This window comes from Neomonachus schauinslandi, chromosome 5 (assembly GCF_002201575.2).
Source record: "Neomonachus schauinslandi chromosome 5, ASM220157v2, whole genome shotgun sequence".
Classification (NCBI taxonomy): Eukaryota; Metazoa; Chordata; class Mammalia; order Carnivora; family Phocidae; genus Neomonachus; species Neomonachus schauinslandi.
Genome location: NC_058407.1, coordinates 153,622,165 through 153,646,168, shown reverse-complemented (window position 1 = coordinate 153,646,168; position 24,004 = coordinate 153,622,165). Strand labels below are relative to the sequence as shown.

General features: G+C 37.0%; 1 protein-coding gene and 1 pseudogene across 1 annotated transcript in view; one reads left to right on the top strand and one right to left on the bottom strand.

The window, feature by feature from the left end:
* Positions 1-24,004, bottom strand: part of LOC110577498 (phospholipid-transporting ATPase ABCA3-like) — a 172,571-nt gene that overhangs the window by 80,226 nt on the left and 68,341 nt on the right. Inside the window, exons 15-16 of the mRNA XM_044915268.1 lie at positions 21,658-21,808; positions 10,044-10,142 (exon numbers count right to left, since the gene is read on the bottom strand). Coding sequence (XP_044771203.1) covers positions 10,044-10,142; positions 21,658-21,808 — 250 coding nt within the window. The remainder of the gene's footprint in view (positions 1-10,043; positions 10,143-21,657; positions 21,809-24,004) is intronic.
* LOC110577509 lies at positions 2,297-2,636 on the top strand (annotated as a pseudogene).

The following is a 24,004-nucleotide window of genomic DNA, read 5'->3' as shown; positions in this document are numbered from 1 at the left end:
ACCAATAAGCAGTAACGAAATTGAAGCAGTAATCAAAAACCTCCCAAAAAACAAAAGTCCAGGGCCAGATGCTTCCCAGGGGAATTCTACTAAACATTTAAAGAAGAAATAATACCTATTCTACTGAAGCTGTTTCAAAAAGATAGAAACAGAAGGAAAACTTCTAAACTCTTCCTACGAGGCCAGCATTACCTCAATCCCAAAACCAGACAAAGACCCCAACAAAAAGGAGAATTACAGACCAATATCCCTGATGAACATGGATGCCAAAATACGCAATAAGATCCTAGCCAATAGGATACAACAGTACATTAAAAGGATTATCCATCACGACGAGATAGGATTTATTCCTGGAATGCAAGGGTGGTTCAACTTTTGTAAATCAATGAACGTGATAGATCACATTAATAAAAGAAAAGACAAGAACCATATGATCCTTTCAACAGATGCAGAAAAAGCATTTGACAAAATACAGCATCCTTTCTTGATTAAAACTCTTCAGAGTGTAGGGATAGAGAGAACATTCCTCAATATCATAAAAGCCCACAGTGAATATCATTCTCAGTGGGGAAAAACTGAGAGCTTTTCCCTTAAGGTCAGGAACAGGACAGGGATACCCACCCTCACCATTGCTGTTTAACATAGTACTAGAAGTCCTAGCATCAGTAATCAGACAACAAAAAGAAAGAAAAGGCATTCAAATTGGTAAAGAAGAAGGCAAACTCTCACTCTTCGCAGATGACATGATACTCCATGTGGAAAACCCAAAAGACTCCACTCAAAAATTGGTAGAACTCATATAGCAATTCAGCAAGGTGGCAGGATACAAAATCAAAGCACAGAAATCAGTTGGTTTTCTATACACTAACAATGTGACCGTAGAAAGGGAAATGAAGGAATCAATTCCATTTACAATAGCACCAAAACCCATAAAATACCTAGGAATAAACCTAACCAAAGAGATAAAGGATCTATACTCTAGAAACTACAGAACACTTACGAAAGAAATGGGGGAAGACACAAAGAGATGGAAAAACATTCCATGCTCATGGATTGGAAGAATAAACATTGTAAAAATGTCTATGCTGCCCAGAGCCATCTACACTTTCAACGCCATCCTTATCAAAATACCATTGGCATTTTTCACAGAGCAGGAACAAACAATCCTAAAATTTGTAGGGAACCAGAAGAGATACCAAATAGCCAGGGGTATGTTGAAAAAGACAAACAAAGCTGGGGGCATCACAATGCCTGATTTCATGCTATATTACAAAGCTGTGGTCACCAAGACACCATGGTATTGGCAAAAAAACAGACACAGAGATCAATGGAACAGAATAGAGAGCCCAGATATGGACCCTCAACTCTATGGTCAACTAATCTTCAACAAATCAGGAAGAAATATCCAATGGAAAAGACAGTCTCTTCAATAAATGGTGATGGGAAAATTGGACAGCAACATACAGAAGAATAAAACTGGACCATTCTCTTACACCATACACAAAGATAAATTCAAAATGGATGAAAGACCTCAATGTGAGACAGGAATCCATCAAAATCCTAGAGGAGAACATAGGCAGTAACCTATGGAGGGGGGGGTGGGAGGGATGGGGTGGCTGGGTGATAGACACTGGGGAGGGAATGTGCTATGGTGAGCGCTGTGAATTGTGTAAGACTGTTGAATCACAGACCTGTACCTCTGAAACAAATAATACATTATATGTTAAAAAAAAAAAAAGAAGATGATAGCAGGAAAGGAAAAACAAAGGCGGGGGGAATCAGAGGGGTAGACGAACCATGAGTGACTATGGACTTTGAGAAACAAACTGAGGGTTCTAGAGGGGAGGGAGGTGGGAGGATGGGTTAGCCTGGTGATGGGTATTAAAGACGGCATGCACTGAATGGAGCACTGGGTGTTATGCACAAACAATGAATCATGGAACACTACATCAAAAACTAATGATGTAATGTATGGTGATTAACATAACATAAAAAAAAAGACAAAGGGTGATTGAATAGATAAAAAAACCCCTAAACCCATCTATATGCTGCCACAAGAGACTCACTTCAGACCTAAAGACATGTAGAGACTGAAAGTGAAGGGCCAGAAAAACATATAGCATGCAAGTGGACGAAAAAATAGACCAGAATGGCAGTACTTATATCAGACATCATTGATTTTGAAATAGACTGTAGCAAAAGACAAAGAAGAGGGCTACATAATGATAAAGGGAAGCATCTGACAAGAGAATATAACAATTGTAAATGTTTATGCACCTGGCAGTCTCGGGTCAAAATGGTGAGCAGACCTGCTGTAGTGGCATCAAGCCGGTGGCTAGAGGGTATTAAAAAATGGTATTACAATGCTGCAGGGTTCAATAAAGTGGGGTTAATGTAAGATAATATAGTATATGAGAATGATGATGTGAAAGAGGCCTTAAGAAGGCTTCCTGAGAACCTTTATAATGACAGGATGTTTCACATTAAGAGAGTACTGGACCTGACCATGAAGCAGCAGATCTTGCCCAAAGAGCAGTGGAAAAAAAAAATATGAAGAAGATACAGTCTGCCTTGACCCATATCTGAAAGAAGTTATTTGGGAAAGAAAAGAGAGAGAAGAATGGGCAAAGAAATAATCATGGAGTTGAAATCTGTGGTTGCAGCTGTCCTCAAGTATTTTTAAGAAGTTGGATAAACCTCAAATCACAACCTCAATGAGATATACCACCTCACACCAGTCAGAATGGCTAAAATTAACAAATCAGGAAATGACAGATGTTGGCGGGGATGCGAAGAAAGGGGAACCCTCCTACACTGTTGGTGGGAATGCAAGCTGGTGCAGCCACTCTGGAAAACAGTATGGAGGTTCCTCAAAAAGTTGAAATAGAGCTACCATACGATCCAGCAATTGCACTACTGGGTATTTACCCCAAAGATACAAATGTAGGGATCCGAAGGGGTACATGCACCCCAATGTTTATAGCAGCAACGTCCACAATAGCCAAATTGTGGAAAGAGCCAAGATGGCCATCGACAGATGAATGGATAAAGAAGAGGTGGTATATATATACACAATGGTATATTATGCAGCCATCAAAAGGAATGAGATCTTGCCATTTGCAACGACGTGGATGGAACTGGAGGGTATTATGCTGAGCGAAATAAGTCAGAGAAAGACATGTATCATATGACCTCACTGATATGAGGAATTCTTAATCGCAGGAAACAAACTGAGGGTCGCTGGAGTGGGGGCTGGGGTGGGAGGGATGGGGTGGCTGGGTGATAGACGCTGGGGAGGTTATGTGCTCTGGTAAGCGCTGTGAATTGTGCAAGACTGTTGAATCTCAGATCTGTACCTCTGACACAAATAATGTGATATATGTTAAAAAAAAAAAAAAGAAGAAGATAGTAGGAGGGGAAGAATGAAGGCGGGGGAGACGAACCATGAGAGATGATGGACTCTGAAAAACAAACTGAGGATTCTAGAGGGAAGGGGGGTGGGGGAGGATGGGTTAGCCTCGTGATGGGTATTAAAGAGGGCACGTTCTGCATGGAGCACTGGGTGTTATGCACAAACAATGAATTATGGAACACTATATCTAAAACTAATGATGTAATGTATGGTGATTAACATAACAAAAAAAAAGAAGTTGGATAAACCTGAAATTCACAATTTGGAACTATTTGAGCTACAAATGTATTACTTTATTTATTTATTTATTTATTTTTATTTTTTAAAGATTTTATTTATTTATTTGAGACAGAGAGAATGAGAGACAGAGAGCATGAGAGGGAGGAGGGTCAGAGGGGGAAGCAGACTCCCTGCCGAGCAGGGAGCCCAATGCGGGACTCGATCCAGGGACTCCAGGATCATGACCTGAGCTGAAGGCAGTCGCTTAACCAACTGAGCCACCCAGGCGCCCAAATGTATTACTTTAAATAAATGTCTATTGTGATTAAAAGTATTTATACACCCATCATAGAAGCACCTAAATACATAAAGCAATTATTAATAGATATAAAGGGAGAAATTGACACTAATACATAATACTATGGAACTTTAATATTCCACTCACATCAATGGATTAGATAGATCATCTAGGCAGAAAATCAACAAGGAAATGGTGGCTTTGAATGACACATTAGATCAGATGCACCTAACAGATATATACAGAATATTCCATCCCCAAACAGTAGAATACACATTCTTTTTAAATACATGTGGAATAGTCTCCAGATCACACATTAGGCCATAAATCAAGTCTCAATAAATTTAAGAAATTGAAATCATATCAAGCATCTTCTCTGACCAAAATGGCATGTAATTAGAAATCAATCTGGAAAGAACACAAATAAAAGGAAGCTAAACAACATGCTACTAAATGATGAATGGGCCAACCAGGAAATCAAAGAGAAAATTTAAACATACATGGAGACAAACAAAAATTAAAACAACAGTTCAAAATCTTTGGGACAGAGCAAAAGCAGTTCTAAGAAGGAAGTTTATAGCATTACACGTCTACCTAAAGAAAGAAGAAAATCTCAAACTACCTAATGTTGTACCTAAGAAAGCTATAAAAATAAGATTAAAGTGCAAAGCTAAAGAGCAGAAATAAGTGAAATAGAGACTAAAAGAAGTGGAAAAGATTAATGAAACCAGGAGCTGATTCTTTGAAAAGTGATAAACCTTTACCTAGACTCATTAGATAAAATGAATGAAATTAGAAACAAAGGAAGAGAAATAACAACCATAGAAATACAAAGGATATGAGAATACCATGAAAACTGTATGCCAATAAACTGGACAACCTAGAAGAATTTCTAGATAAATTCCTAAAAACATAATCTTCTAACAATGAATCAGGAAGAAATAAAAATTTGAACCGAGAGATTACTAGTAATGAAATTGAATCAGTTATCAAAAAACTCTCAATAAGCAAAAGTCCAGGGACAGATGGCTTTACAGAAGTCCTGCTGAGCCCTGCTGGGGTATCACCACTAGGGCAAATCCACCAGAGAATTGGAGCAGCAGGCCCCTCCCCGAGAAGTCTAGCACAAATCTTTTGCATGCACCGAGTCTATTGATCATAGAGTGCAGCAAAGCTTCAGTTTTGTGGGAAACAGGATCTAGCTTCTTTTGGGTTTTTTTGTTTTCTGTTTTTTTTTGGGGGGGGGATACAGAAAAAGCAATTTTAAAATTTTATTTTATTGTATTCTTATTTTTAAATTTTTCTTTCTTTTTTCTCTCAAGATTGTCTAAACAAGCAGACCAACACATACCTAGCTTCTTTCACTTATTCTTTTAATTTAAAAAATTTTTCTTTTCTTTTCTTTCTTCTGACCTCCAAAATTACAAGATGGAGGAATTCACCCCTAAAGAAAGACCAGGAAGAAATGATGGCTAGAGAATTAATCAATACAGATATAAGTAAGATGTCTTAAATAGAATTTAAAACAACAGTTATAAGGATATTAGCTAGACTTTCAAAAAGCATAGAAGACACCAGAGAATCCCTTTCTCCAGAGATAAAAGAGCTAAAAGCTAGTCAAGCCTAAATTAAAAATACAAACCCAAATGGATGCCATAACAACAAGGATGGATGAATCAGAGGAATGAAGCAGTGATTTAAAAGATAAAATTATGAAAAAGTCCAGCTGAAAAGAAGAGGGAAACAAAGGTAATGGATCATGAAGGTAGACTTAAGGAACTTAGTGACTTATTAAAATGGAATAACATTCATATCATAGGTGTCTCAGAAGATGAAAAGAGAGGAAAAGGGGCAGAAGGTTAATTTGAGCAAATTATAGCTGAAAACTTCCCTAATCTGGGGAAGGACACAGACATCAAAATCCAAGAAGCACAGAGAACTCCCATTCAATTCAACAAAAGATGGCCATCACCAAGGCATATCATAGTCAAATTCACAAATATACAGACAAGGAAAGAATCCTGAAAGCAGCAAGGGAAAAAAAGTCCTTGACCTATAAAGGAAGACAGATCAGGTTTGCAGCAGGGCTGGTTCAATATTCACAAATCAATCAGCCTGATACATCACAATAATAAAAGAAAGGATAAGAACCAAATGATCCTCTCAGTAGATGCAGAAAAAGCATTTGACAAAATACAGTATCCATTCTTTTTTTTTTTTTTAAAGATTTAATTTATTTGATAGAGAGAGACATAGTAAGAGAGGGAACACAAGCATGGGGAGTGGGGGAGGGAGAAGCAGGCTTCCTGCTGAGCAGGGAGCCCAATGTGGGACTCAATCCCAGGACCCCAGGACCATGACCTGAGCCAAGGCAGACTCTTAACGACTGAGCCACCCAGGCGCCTTACATTATCCATTCTTGATAAAAACCATCAACAAAGTAGGGATAGAAAGAATGTACCTCAACATCATACAGGCCATATATGAAAGACCCACAGCTAATGTCATCCTCAATGGGAAAAAATTGAGAGGTTTTCCTCTATGGTCAGGAACAAGACAAGGAGGTCCACTCTCACCATTATTATTTAACATACTACTGGAAGTCTTAGCCTCAGCAATTAGACAACAAAAAGAAATAAAAGGCATGCAAATTGGCAAGGAAGAAGTCAAACTTTCACCATTTGCAGATGGCATGATACTTTATGTAGAAAACCTGAAAGACTCCACCAAAAAATTGCTAGAGCTAATACACGAATTCAGCAAAGTCACAGGATATAAAGTCAACATATGGAAATCTTTTGCATTTCTATACACCAATAATGAGGCAGCAAAAAAGAAATCAAGGAATCGATCCTGTTTACAATTGCACCAAAATGAATAAGATACCAAGGAATAAGCCTAACCAAAGAAGTAAAAGATCTGCACTCTGAAAACTATAGAACACTTATGAAAGAAATTGAAGAGGACACAAAGAATTGGAAAAGCATTCCATACTCATGGACTGGAAGAACAAACACTGTTAAAACATCTATACTACCCAAAGCAATCTACACATTTAAAGCAATCCCTATCAAAATACCACCAGCATTTCTCACAGAACTAGAACAAACAATCCTAAAATTTGTATGGAAACAGAAAAGAGCCTGAATACCTAAAGCGATTGTGGAAAAAGAAAAACAAAACTGGAGGCATCATGATTCCAGAATTCAAGCTATATTACAAAGCTGTAGTCATCAACACAGTATGATATTGGCACAAAAACAAAGACACAGACCAATGGAACAGAATAGAAAAGCCAGAAATGGACCAGAACTATATGGCCAACCAATCTTTGACAAAGTAGGAAAGAACATCCAATGGAAAAAAGACAGTCTCTTCAACAAATGGTAATGGGAAAACTGGACAGCCATATGCAGAAGTAAACTGGACCATTTTTTTTACACCACACACAAAAATAAGTTCAAAATGGATGAAAGACCTAAATGTGAGATAGGAAACCATGAAAATACTAGAGGAGAACACAGGCAGCAACCTCTTTGACCTTGGCTGTAGCTGAGAAATGGAAACAAAAGCAAAAGTGAACTACTGGGACTTCATCAAGGTAAAAAGCTTCTTTACAGCAAAGGAAACAATCAACAAAACTAATAGGCAGCCTACAGAATGGGAGAAGATATTTGCAAATGACATATCTGATAAAGGTTTAGTATCCAAAATATATAAAGAACATACCAAACTCACCACCCAAAAAACAAATAATCCATTTAAGAAATGGGCAGAAAACATGAATAGACACTTTTCCAAAAAAGACATCCAGATGGCTGACATGAAAAAATGCTCAACATCACTCATCATCAGGAAAATACAAATCAAAGCCATGATGAGATACCACCTCACACCTGTTGGAATGGCTAAAATTAACAACACAGGAAACAATAGATGTTGGTGAGGATGTGGAGAAAGGGGAACTCTCTTGCTCTGTAGGTGGGAATGAAAACTGGTGCAGCCACTCTGGACAGCAGTATGGATGTTCCTTAAAAAGTTAAAAATAGAACTACCCTATGATCCAGCTATTGTGCTACTAGGTATTTACCCAAAAGATACAAAAATACAGATTCAGAGGAGTACATGAACCCCAATGTTTATAGCAGCATCATCAACAATAGCCAAACTATGGAAAGAGCCCAAATGTCCATCAGCTGATGAACGGATAAAGAAGATGTGGTATATATATACAATGGGATATTATTCAGCCATCAAAAAGAATGAAACCTTGCCATTTGCAACAACATGGATGGAGCTAGAGTGTATTATGCTAAGCAAAGTCAGTCAGTCAGAGAAAGACAAATACCATATGATTTCCTTCATATGTGGAATTTAAGAAACAAAACAGATGAACATATGGGAGGGGGAGGGGAAAGGAAAAAGAGAGAGGGAAACAAACCATAAGAGATTCTTAAGGATAGAGAACAAACTGGAACTGATAGAGGGAGGTGAGTGGGGGATGGGCTAGATGGGTGATGGGTTTTATTATTTTTTATTTTTTTAAAAAGATTTTATTTATTTATTTGACAGAGAAAGACACAGCAAGAGAGGGAACACAAGCAGGGGGAGTGGGAGAGGGTGAAGCAGGCTCCCCACCAAGCAGGGAGCCTGATGTAGGGCTCGATTCCAGGACTGTGGGATCATGACCTGAGCCAAAGGTAGACTCTTAATGACTGAGCCACGCAGGCGCCCCAGGTTGATGGGTTTTAAAGAGGGAACTTGTCATAAGCACTTGGGTGTTGTATGTAAGTGATGAACCACTGAATTCTATTCCAGAAACCAATATTGCACTGTATGTTAACTAACTAAAATTTAAATAAAGATTTGAAAGAAAAAAAGGGTAGAGGCCCTGAATAGAAAGACAACCTAGATACCATCGTGTTGGTCTAAGGTTTTACTTTTTTATTTTTTTAAAGATTTTATTTATTTATTTGACAGAGACAGAGATAGTGAGAGCAGGAACACAAGCAGCGGGAGTGGGAGAGGGAGAAACAGGGTTCCCCCCGAGGAGGGAGCCCGATGTGGGACTCGATCCCAGGAGCCTGGGATCATGACCTGAGCCGAAGGCAGACACTTAACGACTGAGTCACCCAGGTGCCCTAAGTTTTTAAACTATAATTCCCAGTGGCAGGTAAAGCAACTATTGTGCAGATAATGGCTTTAAATAGTATCCATTCATTTATTCATCTGAGAACTTTTTTGAGTATCTATTATGTGACACTGTTTGTGGCCCCAAGTATAGTCAGTGAACAAAACAGATTTGGTCTCTGCCCTTACAGAGCTTGTTCTAGTTGTATTCACAAAGGAAGTTTCTCATTATAATTTTGCTCCCTATGTAGCTTGCCTAGAGACAGACAAAAGAACATTTGATTGAATAGCCAAGAAGTAATTTCTTATTATAAATTATGCTTATTACAATTTATTCATCATAAATTAAGTGGCATTTTAATTTATATATATCAGTCTTCTGCAAACCTAATTCATGTGAATAAATTACACCAAGTCAACTCTGAGACACTGACAATATTAAAACACTGAGTCTGAGAGAATGAAGTTTAGATCTAGTTCTGTCATAACCTTATCAGAAAAAGGACATTTTGTGAAATCTTTTGAAAGATAATCAGATTATTTTGCCTTAGGGACAGGCTGAATTCCCTGGACATTTTCATTTTGAACTTTTTTACAGTGCAAGAAACAAAACAAACCATGCATCAATTAAACAAATTATGAAAACATGGTTAGGTTAAAACTTTTAAGTAATGTCTAGTATAGACTTCAAGTTAGAACTAGAACTTTTCCTATGATAACATAGATATTAATTCTTTCTTTTTCTTCACTAACTCTTAAACCATCTACCACAAAGACACATGTATCAAGGCCCACGCCTAAAATCTTTACATACTCTCAGCTGAATATATGGAAATGCATTAGCATAAAATATTAACATATTTGAAAAAACTCCATAACTGTGATTACTTCATTCCAATACAAAGAGGGTGGGGTTTGCTCTCCAATTGACATTTTAGGGGTGGAAGTTTTTTTTTTTTTTTTTTTAAAGTCATTATTACTCACTTAATGAAGACTTCTTCCATGGTGGTGATTGAAACACCAAAGCTGGCAATGCCCAGCTCTTTTTGTTTATTTTCCAGGTCATTAATCAGAGCTTCAAACCTGAAAGGAGAGGAAGAGGAGAAGAATGAACTAACACTAGTCTAGATACATTTTTTTTTGTTATTGTTCATTTTATTTTCTAGTAAACTGAATTTTTAAAATATGTGAACACTTTCATTTAATACTTAATTTTATTTCCAATTGTATCCTTCCCTATTGTTTTCTTAAAAGCTTTTTTTGTGGTAAAATATAAGAAACATTACATTTATTATTTCATCAATTCAAGCAGCATTAAGCACATTCACAACAATGACCACCATCCATTTCCAGAACTATCTTAAGATCCTAAACTAAAATTCTGCACCCACTAAACAGTAATTCTCTATTCCTTCCTTCTTTCAGCTTCACTTTTACTTTCTGTCAATATGAGTTTTCCTACTGTATGTGTCTCATATAAAATGGAATCCTTTTGTGTCTGGCTTATTTCACTTAGCATGATTCTTTCTAGATTCAACCATGTTGTAGCATGTATAAGAATTCATTCCTTTTTAAGGCTGAATAATAATCATTGTATGGATAACACAACATGTGGCTTCCATTTATCTGTGGGACATTTGGGTTGTTTTTATCTTTTGGATTTTGTGAATAATGCTGTTATGAGCATTCGTGTGCAAACACCTGTTTGAGTTCCTACTTTCAACTATTGTGGGTATATACCTAGAAGTGGAATTGCTAATCCTATGGTAATCTATGTTTAGCTTTTTTAAAAAAAGACTTATTTATTTGAGAGAGAGAGAGAGAAGAGTGGGGTGGAAAGGGCAAAGGGAGAGGGAGAGAAGCAGACTCCCCGCTAAGCTGGGAGCCCTATGCAGGGCTCATCCCAGGACCCTGTGATCATGACCTGAGCCGAAATGAAGAGTCAGCCGCTTATCCAACTGAGCCACCAAGGCGCCCCTGTATGTTTAACTTTTTAAGGAAGTGTCATAGTGTTTTCCATAGCAGATGCACCATTTTACATTCCTAAGAGCGGTGTACAGGGTTGCAATTTCTTCACATCCTTTCCAGCATTTGTTAATTCTTGTGCTTTTTATTTGCATTTTCCTAATGACTAGGGATGTTGAGCATCTTTTCACGTGCTTGTTGGCTATCTGTACATCTTCTTTGGTGAAATATCTATTCAATTCCTTTGTCCATTTTTGAATTAGGTTGTTTGGGATTTTTGTTAGATGTATTTTTTTAATACTGTTGGTTCCATAATAACTTCTGGTTAGTCATGGGAAAAATGTTTAGTAGATCATTCTTCACTGTAATAAGTATAGCGAAACAAACAGAAATAAGGAAGAGATATTTACTTTAGCAAATTTGTCCCCACTGTAACTTGATCTTTGATATACAGTCTTTTGTTGTCCAAAAAAATACCAATTTACTTTTTGTAAGTATTAAGGACTATAGCTAGTTGATAAAAGTTAATTTGTTCACATATTCCTATCAAATGGAAAATTCCTATATCAGTTATAGTACTTATAAATCACAAAATAACAAAAAATGGCTTTAGTGAAGTAAAAAGCTGGACACTGAGAAAGATTTACCAGCTAGGGAGTTTTACAGAATTTTACTAATTGTGATGTAATTACATCACGGGTTCTAACAAATAATTTTAGAAGGATGAATTAACATTGTTTTAGGTTCCAAAGATCTCCCAAAACCCATTTATTTCTTTAAAAAACTTCTATAATTCCCAATGAGGGACTATCAAAAGCCTATGTGTGATTACCCTCAGAGATGGTAAACTCAAAACTCCCCATCTTCCAAATTTTCTCCATATTTTAGGCTGAATTCCATTCCAATGGAATTCTAACTTTACCTAATGTTGATTGTTTCTTCTACTCTTACCAATCAGTTCAATCTGACCCCTTTTCCTATGACAACTCTTCACATACTTTAAGGTCATTTTCACTCTCCTTTTTGAATGTTCTCAATATGATCCCTCGTGTTAAAGATTATTGTATAATAAGATTATTTTTATGTATTTGACTGATTATGGTAACAGGGTAATACTGGCCTTTTAAAACAAATTGGGGAATATTTCTTTTTCTCATATTTTCCAAAAAAAAGTTTGTGTAGAATTGGTACTTCCCCCCCCCCACTAAACATTAGGTAGAATTAATCAGTGAAGACATCTGGCCCTGGATTTTTCTCTGTAGGAATGTTTTAAAGTACAAATTCAATTTCTTTAATAAATAAAGACCTTTTCATGTCATATATTCCTTCTTTTCTTTATTTACTTATTTTTAAAGATTTTATTTATTTGACAGAGAGATAATAAGAGCAGGAACACAAGCAGGGGGCATGGGAGAGGGAGAAGCAGGCTTCCCACTGAGCAGGGAGCCCAACGCAGGGCTTGATCCCAGGACCCTGGGATCATGATCTGAGCTGAACGCAGACGCTTAAAGATTGAGCCACCCAGGCACCCCTCTAATTTATTTTTTTAAATACAACTATAATTAACATACAGTTTTATATTAGTTTCAGGTGTACAATATAATGATTCAACAATTCTATACATGACTCAGTGCTCATCATGATAAGTGTATTCTAATCCCTTTACCTATTTCACCCATCCCTCCACCCATTTCCCTTCCATCAACCCTCAGTTTCTTCTCTAAGAGTCTCTTACGGTTTGTTTCCCATCTTCCCCACTCCCTGCTTCCCATATGTTCATCTGTTTTCTTTCTTAAATTCCACATGAGTGAAATCATATGGTATTTGTCTTTCTCTATTTCACTTAGCATTATACCTTCAAGGTTCATCTATGTTGTTGCAAATCTGTCTTCTAACTGTGCTGAATTAATGTTCATATAATGAATGTACAGTTATAGTTTCTTTCATTTCCTTTACTCTCCCTCATGACTAGTTAGCATGACTAACTGTTCCATGCTCCTGCTTCTCAAGAAGGTTCAGATTTACTTTCTGAATAAATATAGCTCCCACAGAGCATTCCCTCTTTCATTCCTGTTCTGGGATACAATTGTTTATTTTCATGTCTTTTCATTAATTAGAATCTGGGTTGCCTAAAGTCTTGTGTTTTAATTCCTTCATTCTACCCAAGAGCTCTACACGGGAATGTAGAACAATGTCCTATAAGTCTGTCATCTCTCTTGTGAAGAGCAGCCACCCTGCATATATGGAAGATTTAGGTTGTAATAACTTCAGACAAAAAGATGAAAATGGCACACTCCCTCAAGGTCAATGATGAGTAATCTTAGTTTCCATTTATCATCTCTGTGTTTCCCTTCTATAATTAATTTGGCTAATTATTGAGATCAAACTCCCTGATTTCTGTGTCTTTTTCACCCTTGTTCTAAGAGTTGCTGTTTAAGCTACTTTTATCTTTCTCCGTCTTAATATTTCTCTGGACCTTACTTACCATGCCATGGCCACTAGATTGTACACCTCTCTCAAAAAAGAAAAAAAAAAAATCAGGAGCAGGAAGATGGTAATGGAGTAGGATGCTTGGCTTGCCTCACCCCATGAATACAACTAGGTAACCTTTGAATCATTCTAAATACCCCAGAAATTTACCTGAAGACTGACAGAACAAATACCACAACTAAAGGGAGAGAAGAGGCCACACTGAAGAAGGCAGGATGTGCAGAAATGTGGTTTAGGGGAAAAAGGGATTGTGGCTGCAGAAGGGAGGGAGCTGTGGTGAAGGGTGAGAGAGAGAGGAGCACATGGTAATGCAGAAGGAGAATGTTTCCCCAAAGCCATTGGCTTGGAAAATGAAAGGGGCTGAATTTTGTGAGTCCTTGCAACTAGTGGAACTTAAAGCCTGGAGTTTTAAAGGACAGTGGGCTTGTCTGGGATAGAGCTCGAAGGGCACTGTACTGCTCCTGGAGTGAAGGCAGGCAAACAACCTGGGGGCATATAGTGTGGAAACTGTGATCTGAAGAGTGCCTGGGGCACATGGTGGGGAGATTTTTTGCTCCTCTTGGAGTGTGTCCTTGAGAGGCAACATTCATAGAGACATCTCTCTGGGGACAAAGGAGCTGGCTGGTGCCATTTCCTTCCCCCCCATAAATTCAGAGCAACCTATGGGAAGCAGCGCAGCATGGACACTGGCTGCCACAAACGTGTTTACACCAAACCCCACCCCCCATGCTTTGGTGGAAATGCCCTTCTCAGTCACACTTGCCTCAGAGTCCGTGGGCCCCTCCCCAGATCAGAACAAATCCCTGTCCACACCACATCTCCTGACCAGAGAGTTCTGCAGGGTCTCAGTTCTGGTAGAGGTGATGACAGGCCTCATTTCACAAGCAGGCAAGGACACACCTAGTTAAAACTCAATACATTCAGGCCAGCAACCAAACACTGCCCACAGCAGGCAAGGAGAGTCTCTGCAGATGACTGGCCTGAAGGATAGAGAGGATAAAGCAGCCAGAATATAACAACAGAGTTCATGCAGCACACACTAGAGACACTCCCTGAAGTGCCAGGCCCTGGGAACTACATGACCTCTTCTTCACAAGGCCAAGTAGGAGACATAAGTGGCTTTTCTAACACACAGGAAAAGGCAGAGACTTAGACAAAGGCAAAGACAGAAAAATTGATCCCAAATGAAAGAACAAGATAAGGCCACAGCCAGAGATCCAAGCAAATAACAGATATAAATAACATGCCTGATGGAGAATTTAAAGCAACAATCATAAGGATACACACTGCACTTGAGAAAATAATAGAAGACATAAGTGAGACCACAGAGATCTCTTACCACAGAGATAAATGAGTTAAAAAAGAACCAATCAGAGATGAAGAGTGCAATCCACAAGATTAGAAACACACTTGATACAATGAACAGCAGGTTGGAAGAAGCTGAGGAATGAATTATTGACCTAGAGGACAAAGTAATGGAAAGCAATGAAGCTGAACAAAGGAGAGAAATAAGAACTATGTAAATAAGAATAGACTTAAGTAATTCAGTGACTCCATCAAATGTAATAGTATCCACATTATAAGAGTCCCAAAAGAAACAGAGAGAGAAAAGGGGGCAGAAAATTTATTTCAAGAAATAATAGCTGAGGGGTGCCTGGGTGGCTCAGATGATTAAGTGACTGCCTTCAGCTCAGGTCATTATCCTGGAGTCCTGGGATTGAGCCCCACATCAGGCTCCCTGTTCAGCAGGGAGTCTGCTTCTCCCTTTGCCCCTCATCCCACTCTCATGATCTCTCTCTCTCTAATAAATAAAATCATAAAAAAAAGATATAATAGCCAAAAACTTCCCTAATCTGGGGATGGAAACAGACATCCAGATCCAGGATGCATAGAGAACTCCCTTTAAAATCAACAAAAGGAGGCCAACACCAAGACATACTGTAATTAAATTTATAAAATATAAAGAAAAAAAATCTTAAAAGCAGCAAGACAAAAGAAGCCATTAACTTACAAGGGAAAACCCATAAAGCCAGCTGGAGATTTCTCAACAGAAACATGATATATTCAAAGTGCTGAATGGGAAAAATCTGCATCCAAGGATACTCTATTCGGCAAGGCTATCATTCAGAATAGGAGAGATAAAGAGTTTCACAAACAAAAACTAAAGGAGTTTGTGAGCACTAAACCAGCCCTGCAAGAAATATTCAAGGTGACTCTGAGTGAAAAGGGGAGACCAAAAGTGACAGTATAAAGGCAGGAAATACAAAATCAGTAAAAACGATTATTTCTATAAAAATCAGTTGAGAAACTCACACACAAATAAGAATATAAAAATAATAAAATATATGTAAAACGTGGGGAGGAAAGGACAAAAGAATGAATTCAAACTTGAATGACCATCAACTTAATGTGGACTGCTATTTGCAGAGGTTACATACAAACGTAATGGCAACCATATATCAAAAGTCACTAATAAACAGGCAAAGAATAAAGAGAAAAAAATCCAAATATATCACTAAAGAAAATCAGTAAAACATGAAAGGAAGACAAGAAAATACCAGAGAAAAACTCCAGAAATGACCACAAAAGCAAGTAATAAAATGGCAATAAATACATATCTATCAATAATTACTTTGAATGGCAAGGTACTAAATTCTCAAAGGGTGTCAGAATGGATAAAAAAACAAGACCCATCTATATGCTGCCTACAAGAGACTCATTTAAGAGCTAAAAACACCTGAAGATTGAACATGAGGGGATGGAGAAACATTTATCATGCAAATGGATGTCAAAAGAAAGCCAGAATAACAGTACTTATATCAGATAAACTCTACTTTAAAACAAAGACTGTAACAAGAGACAAAGAAGCACACTATATAATCATAAAGGGGACAATCCCCAAAGAAGACATAATAATTGTAAATATTTATGTACCCAACATGTGAGCACCCAAACATATAAACAATTAATAATAAACATAAAGGAACTAATTAATAATAATACATTAACAGTAGGGGACTTTAACACCCCACTTATATCAATGGACATATCATCTAAACAGAAAATAAACAAGGAAACAATGGCTTTGAATGACACACTGGACCAGATAGACTTAACAGATATATTGAACATTCCATCCTAAAACAGAATACACATTCTTTTCAAGTGTACAAGGTATATTCTCCAGAATAGGTCACATATTAGGTCACAAAACAGGCCTCAACACATACAAAAAGACCAAAATCATTACATGCATATTTTCTACCACAACGCTATGAAACTAGAAGTCAACCACAAGAAAAAAAATCTGGACAGGGCACACATACATGGAGGTTAAACAACATGCTACTAAACAATGAGTGGGTCAACCATGAAATAAAAGAAGAAATGAAAATGTACATGAAAATGAAAACATGATGGTCCAAAACCTTTGGGGTGCAGCAAAAATGGTCCTAAGTGGGAAGTATACAGCAATGCTAGTCTTCATCAAGAAACAAGAACAATCTCAAATAAACAACCTAACTTTACACCTAAAGGAGTTAGAGAAAGAAAAAACAAACCAAGCCTAAAGCCAGCAGAATAAAGGAAATAATAAAGATTAGAGCAGAAATAAATGTTATCGAAGCTAAAAAATAACAGATCAATGAAACCAGGAACTGGTTCAACGAAAAAATTAATAAAACTGATAAACCTCTAGCCAGACTTAACAAAAAGAAAAAAGGACTCAAATAAATAAAATCACAAATGAGAGAAGAGAAATAACAACCAACACCACAAAAATACAATCTTTTTTTCATTAATCTATAAATTTTGTTCATTCTTCAAATTCTTATTTATATTCCACTTAGTTAACATACAGTGTAACATTAATGTGCAGGATTTAGTGATTCATCACTTACATACAACACCTAGTGTTCATCACAAGTGTATTTAAATCACCGATTTAACCCATCCTCCCACCCACCTCTCCTCCAGTAATCCTCAGTTTGTTCTCTATAGTTAAGAGTGTGTTTCTTGGTTTACCCCTCTTTTGTTTTCCCATTTTCATCTGTTTTGTTTCTTAAAATTCACAAATGAGTGAAATCATATGGTATTTGTCTTTCCCTGACTTATTTTGCTTAGCATAATAACCTCTACTTCCATCCACCTCATTGGAAATGGCAAGATTTCATTCTTTTTGATGGCTGAGTAGTATTCCATTATAAATAAATAAATAAATAAATATTTATATATTATATAACACCACACACACACACACACACACACACACACACACACACCTCTTCTTTAACCACTTATCAGTCAATGGATATCTGGGCTCTTTCCATATTTTGACTATTGTGGACATTGCTGTTATAAACATTGGGGTGCAGGTGCCCCTTTGAATCACTATGTTTCTATCCTTTGGATAAATACGTGTTAGTGCAATTGCTGGGTCATAGGGTAGCTCTATTTTTAACTTTTTGTGGACCCTCCATAGAGTTTTCCAGAGTGGCTGCACCAGCTTGCATTCTCACCAGCAGTGTAGGAGGGTTCCCCTTTCTCCACATCCTCATCAACACCTGTTGTTTCTTGTGTTGTTGATTTTAGCCATTCTGACTGGTGTAAGGTGGTATCTCATTGTGGTTTTGATCTGTATTTCCCTGATGCTGAGTGATGTTGAGGATTTTTTCATGTGTCTGTTAGCCATCTGGATGTCTTTTTTGGAGAAATGTTTGTTCATGTCTTCTGCCCATTTCTTGACTGGATTATTTGTTTTTTGGATGTTGAGTTTGATAAGTTCTTTATATATCTTGGATACTAGCCCTTTATCTAATATTTCATTTGTGAATATCTTCTCCCATTCTGCAGGTTGCCTTTTAGTTTTGTTGACTGTTGCCTTTGCTGTGCAGAAGCTTTTTATATTGATGAGGTCCCAATCATTTTTGCTTTTGTTTCCCTTGCCTTTAGAGATGTGTCTTGCAAGAAGTTGCTGCAGCTAAGGTCAAAGAGGTTGCTGCCTGTGGTCTTCTCTAGGATTTTGATGGATTCCTGTCTCACATTGAGGTCTTTCATCCATTTTGAATTTATTTTTGTGTATGGTGTAAGAAAGTGGTCTAGTTTCATTCTTCTGCACGTGGCTGTCCAATTTTCCCAACACCATTTGTTGAAGAGACTTTTTTCCATTTGGTATTCTTTCCTGCTTTGTCAAAGGTTAGTTGACCATAGAGTTGAGGGTCCATTTCTGAGTTCTCTATTCTGTTTCGTTGACCTATGTGTCTGTTTTTGTACCAGTACCACACAGTCTTGATGATTGGAGCTTTGTAATACAGCTTGAAATCCAGAATTGTGATGCCCCCAGCTTTGGTTTTCTTTTTCAACATTCCTTTATCTCTCCTTCTATTCTGAATGACAGCCTTGCTGGATAAAGTATTCTTAGGTGCATATTTTCCCCATTTAGCACATTGACTATATCATACCAGTCCTTTCTGGCCTGCCAGGTCTCTGTGGACAGGTCTGCTGCCAGCCTTATGTGTCTACCATTGTAGGTTGAGAAACTCTTGTCCAAGCTGCTTTCAGGATTTTCTCTTTATCTTCATAATTTGCAACTTTCACTATAGTATGTCAAAGTGTTGACATATTTTTGTTGATTTTAAGGGTAGTTCTTTGTGCCTCTTGGAGTTGAATGCCTGTTTCCTTCCCCAGATTAGGAAGCTATAATTTGGTTAAATAAACCTTCAGCCTCCCTTTTCCCACTCTTCATCTTCTGGGACTCCTATAATATGGATATTACTTCACTTTATGGAATTGCTGAGTTCCCTAAGTCTACCTTCATGATCTAATAGTTTTCTTTCCCTCTTCTTTTCAGCTTCCTTATTTTCCACAATTTTATCGTCTAGATCACTGGTTCTCTCTTCTGCTTTGTTCATCTTTGTTTTTATGGTCTCCACTTGGAACTGCTTCTTGGTAATAGCATTTTTAATTTCAGCCTGACTAGATATTAGTTCTTTTATCTCTATAGTAAGGGATTCTCTAGTGTCTTCTATGCTTTTTTCAAGCTCAGCTAGTATCTTCATAATCGTTTTAAATTCTAGTTCAGATATCTTATTTATATCTGTATTGATTAAATCCCTGGCTGTACTACTTCCTGGTCTTACTTTTAGGGTGAATTTCTCCATCTTGTCATTTGTTTAGAAAAGAATAAAGAAAAAACAATAACAACAACAAAAAACAAAAACAAACTAGATACTGCGTGTTTTGCTCTGTTAAAATAAACTAGATCCCAAAAGAAGGAAAAAAAGATATATATATAAATAAATGTGTATATATATATATATATATACCCCACCCCCCACATATATAAATTAAATAAGATACAATGAAGGGAAACAAAAAATAAAGTATATATAAAAATAAAAATTTTTAAAAAGAGAAAAAGAATTGAAAAAAATAACAATAAATAATACTAAAAGACTGAGGAATAAAAATACAAAGAATGCTATATACTGTTTTCTCCAAGAGCTGAAGCTTTGAAGCCCTCTATAATCAGTAAACTGTGGGAAAGTTGTTTTTGCTGGTCTTCTGGGGAGAGGGGCCTGTTGCACTGATTCTCAGGTGGACTTGCCTTATTGGAAATGGGCCTCCAGTTTGCAGGGAGGCAGGGATTGGTGTAAAGGGCTCTGGACTCCACTAGGTGGTGCTGTTTTGCACCCTGAAGGCTTTCATCATTGATGGGTGGGGTGAATGTGGCTGTGCCCTGCTCTCCAGCCCCAGAGCTGAAAATTCACGCCCCCACTCTTCAGTGAGCCTTCACAGAAAAGCAGTCAATCACTCTTGTCTCCCCAGTTTCCATCAGAACTCTCTGTTCACCTGGCCTATGACTGAGGGTTTTTATCTCAGGCACGTGAGTTTCAAAACTCTAAATTTTAAGGACTCCCCCAGTGTGGCCCCACATTGTTCATATTGGGGAGGATCTTGCCATGCTTCTGCCTTTTGCTGGACCCGTCTCAGGAAAGCAGTAACACAAATGCACAGTAGTTTGCAGTTTATGGCAACACAGAGCAGAAAACTGGCACCTAGACTCACTGTTCTCAGCTGGCTTCCATGCTCCTATGCCTAGGAACTCTGCTGCACTCAGGCACCACCTGTTCTTGTGACCCCAGGGATCCTCAGACCACATTGTCACACCTGGGATTCCACCCTGCTTCACCACCTGAGCACCTTTAAGCCAGGCACGTCCCTCACTGTAGCAGACTTCTAAAAGTTCCAATTCTGCACTCTGCTGCTTGTAAAACTTTGTGGTAGCCTAATTAAGCAGGCTCCCTCCCCTCCCTCATATTCTCAGCTATATCACACAGGATTCAAGTCTCTGCAACTTCTACCTTCCAAAGGATTGTCGCTTTTCTACTTGTAGACTTGCAGCATTTGTCTTTTCAGATCTCCGATTGGTTTCTCAGGTGTTCAGAATTATGTAAATGTCTAGTTGTATTAGAAGGATGAGACAAACTCATGGCCTCCCCTACTCCTCTGCCATCTTAACTTCTCTCACCACATCTTCTTTATCCATTCATCTGTCAGTGGATATTGGGCTGTTTCCATAATTTGGCTATTGTTGATAGTGCTGCTATAAACATGGGAGTGCATGTATCCCTTGGAGTTAATGTTTTGTATTATTTGCATATGTGGACTTTAAAAAACAAATGGATAATGAGCAAAGGAAAAAAAAAAAAGAGAGGGAGGGAAACCAAGAAACAGACTCTTAACTATAGAGAGCGAACTGTTGGTTACCAGAGGGGATGTGGGTAGAGGGATAGGTTAAATAGGTGATGGAGTTTAAGGAATGCACTTGTTGTGATGAGTACTGGGTGTAAGTGTTGAATCACTTTATTATATACCTGAAACTAATTTTACACTGCATGTTAATTAACTGGAATTTAAATAAACACTTAAAAAATCAAATAAGCCTTGTGTGAACTTGAACTTATGGGGAAATCCTCTTGTTCAATGAGAGGTCTTCAGCTGTGAACTTTTCAAATCTAGTCAGCAACAGATTGTAATTGGACACCTGGCTTATTGGCAAAATACTACTAAGTTTGCTAAACAGAGAAAATTTAAAATGATTTATGGTCACCCAAATCATCCATGTAAGACTTTGACTCTTTACCTCTGTGTATATTCTTTGGGTAGGATAAACAATAATTCAGCTCCAGTAAAGTTTTCCACAGTGGCATCTGGAATATGAGAGTGAATTATTGCTGAGATCTTTTCAACATCACAATGTGATTCTTTCTCCATGACTATGTGATATCCAGCACCTGAGAAAAATCATTTAAAAGACCACATGAAGCATTTTCATACTTTTTAATCTCTTTGTAATTCCAAACCTGGCTCTTCATGGTTCAAGTTACCTAGGTCCACAAAGAAGACATGGAATGTCATGAGATACTTTGTTATGCCTCAAGGAAGGCTCACACCTAAAACTTCCAAATGCTGCTCCAAGAACCAAGATATTGAATAAACATCAACTTCCTCTATAATTTTCTTAGTGAACAATAACTTACTGTATATAATCAGAAACAGATGTATGAAGAAAGGCCCCTGTAATCTGGCTACTTATTACTCTTGAAACTGTAATTTTGATAAATATTAATTTATTATCACTGGTTGTCCAGGGTGTATCAGGCATTAACTGGGCCCTAGGGATAGAACAGTGAACAAAGCATATAAAAATTTCTGCCTTCCTAAGAGCTACTTTCTAGTCAAAAGAGGCAGGTAATTATAAAGAGAAATAAGTTAAAATACATATTGTGTTACAAAAAAATAAAGAAGAAAAGGGATATATTAAGTGTTGAAAGAAGGTTGTTAAATTTTACACAGAGATCCATGGAAAGCCTGAGAATATGATTTTTGACTCGTGACTTTAAAGACATAGAGAACTATTACACTTAGTGTTTTCCCTATACAGAGAAATTGTTTTCTGAAATTAGAGAAAACCATCATTATTTTTAAATAAATGTATTTCAAATGGTCATTATATTTGCATTTATGTTTCTTTTTTAGGATTAAAAAGTGACTATTAGGTTTTTAAGTATATATATCTCTTAGCAGATAATCTGGTTTATTTACTTGGCTTATAGTATGGAAGACACTATTACATTTTACAAAGAGGCAACTACATCCTGAGAATAAAGTGATTTATCCACTATTTATTAGCTATTGGAACCAAAAACTACTTTTGCTTTACTTACAAATTGACATGTGAATCGTTTTTCATTTCTCAGGAATCATGACACAATTGTCTCATGCTCTTAAAACTGAATAGAAAATGCCTCCTTTTACAGAGAAGTGAGGTAGTTAGTGAGAGTTGAATGCTAACAACAACATGGAATGTCCTATTGCCATCAAGGAAGCAAACAAAAATCCTAGGCTTTTGATTAAGATGTAAGAAGCCAATTTAAGTATATTTAAAGTTTAGCATGTAAAAAGGGACTGGAACATTCCAAAGTATTATACCTTTTAAAATACCTACTTGAACATTATGTACTATCTTGCCAATAATTAGTAACACTAGTTAATGATATTAGAAATTATAAATGATTTTTTTATCAAAAGCATAGCTGTTTAAATGATGTGGCTCATAAACCTAGGTACACCTAATTCAGATAAATCTAATTTTGGATTACAAGTCAACTGCACAAACTCAAAACTATAAGGTGATCATAAACTTTGAATACCTAAATGGGCATATAAATATGACTTGAGAATTTTTTTTATTTATCTAGGGCCCAGTTTTACATTCTATAAAATGGGGTTGCTTTGAATATTAAATATGACATATAAAGTGGATACCACAACAACTAGCATAGAGTAAAATTAATGTGAGTTGAATGAATTCAAATACTGAATGAATGATGAACCAATTCATGCTTAATTATCTACATTTATGTTTATACCCTCCAATTTTGAATTCCTATTACTGTAATTTTAGCCCTCAATAATTCACTGTTTGATGTATCGGTTTTATCTCCTAAAAAAGCCCTATACTTATTCAAGTCAATGACTGTTTTATTCTACTTGTATGGTGCTTTCATTCTGTACTACATTCTGTACTGTCAATTATCATATTTTCACATTATCTCATTCTGGGGATTTAATACTAGTTTGGCAAATGAGAAATTATTCTATTTCCTCTCCTCAACAACATAAATCTGCTTGGACACAACTGTATTCTAGGGGCAAAGAAAACTGTCAGTAGGTACAAAATAGGAGAAATAAGAAATAAGCATGGCCTTTGTAGGTTGACAAAGGTATTTAGTGAGTCTGAATGTACGTGTTGGAGAACAAATGATAAATATATATAAGGAATATCCAGGTTGCCAAGGGCCTTAAAAACCAGTTAGAATTGTTGAGATCTCATTAGTAGGACAGAGGGCGCCACTGAAATTTTGGCTATGTAGACAACATATAATTAAAATCATGTTAGAAGAATATTACTAAGGCATCAATATCTC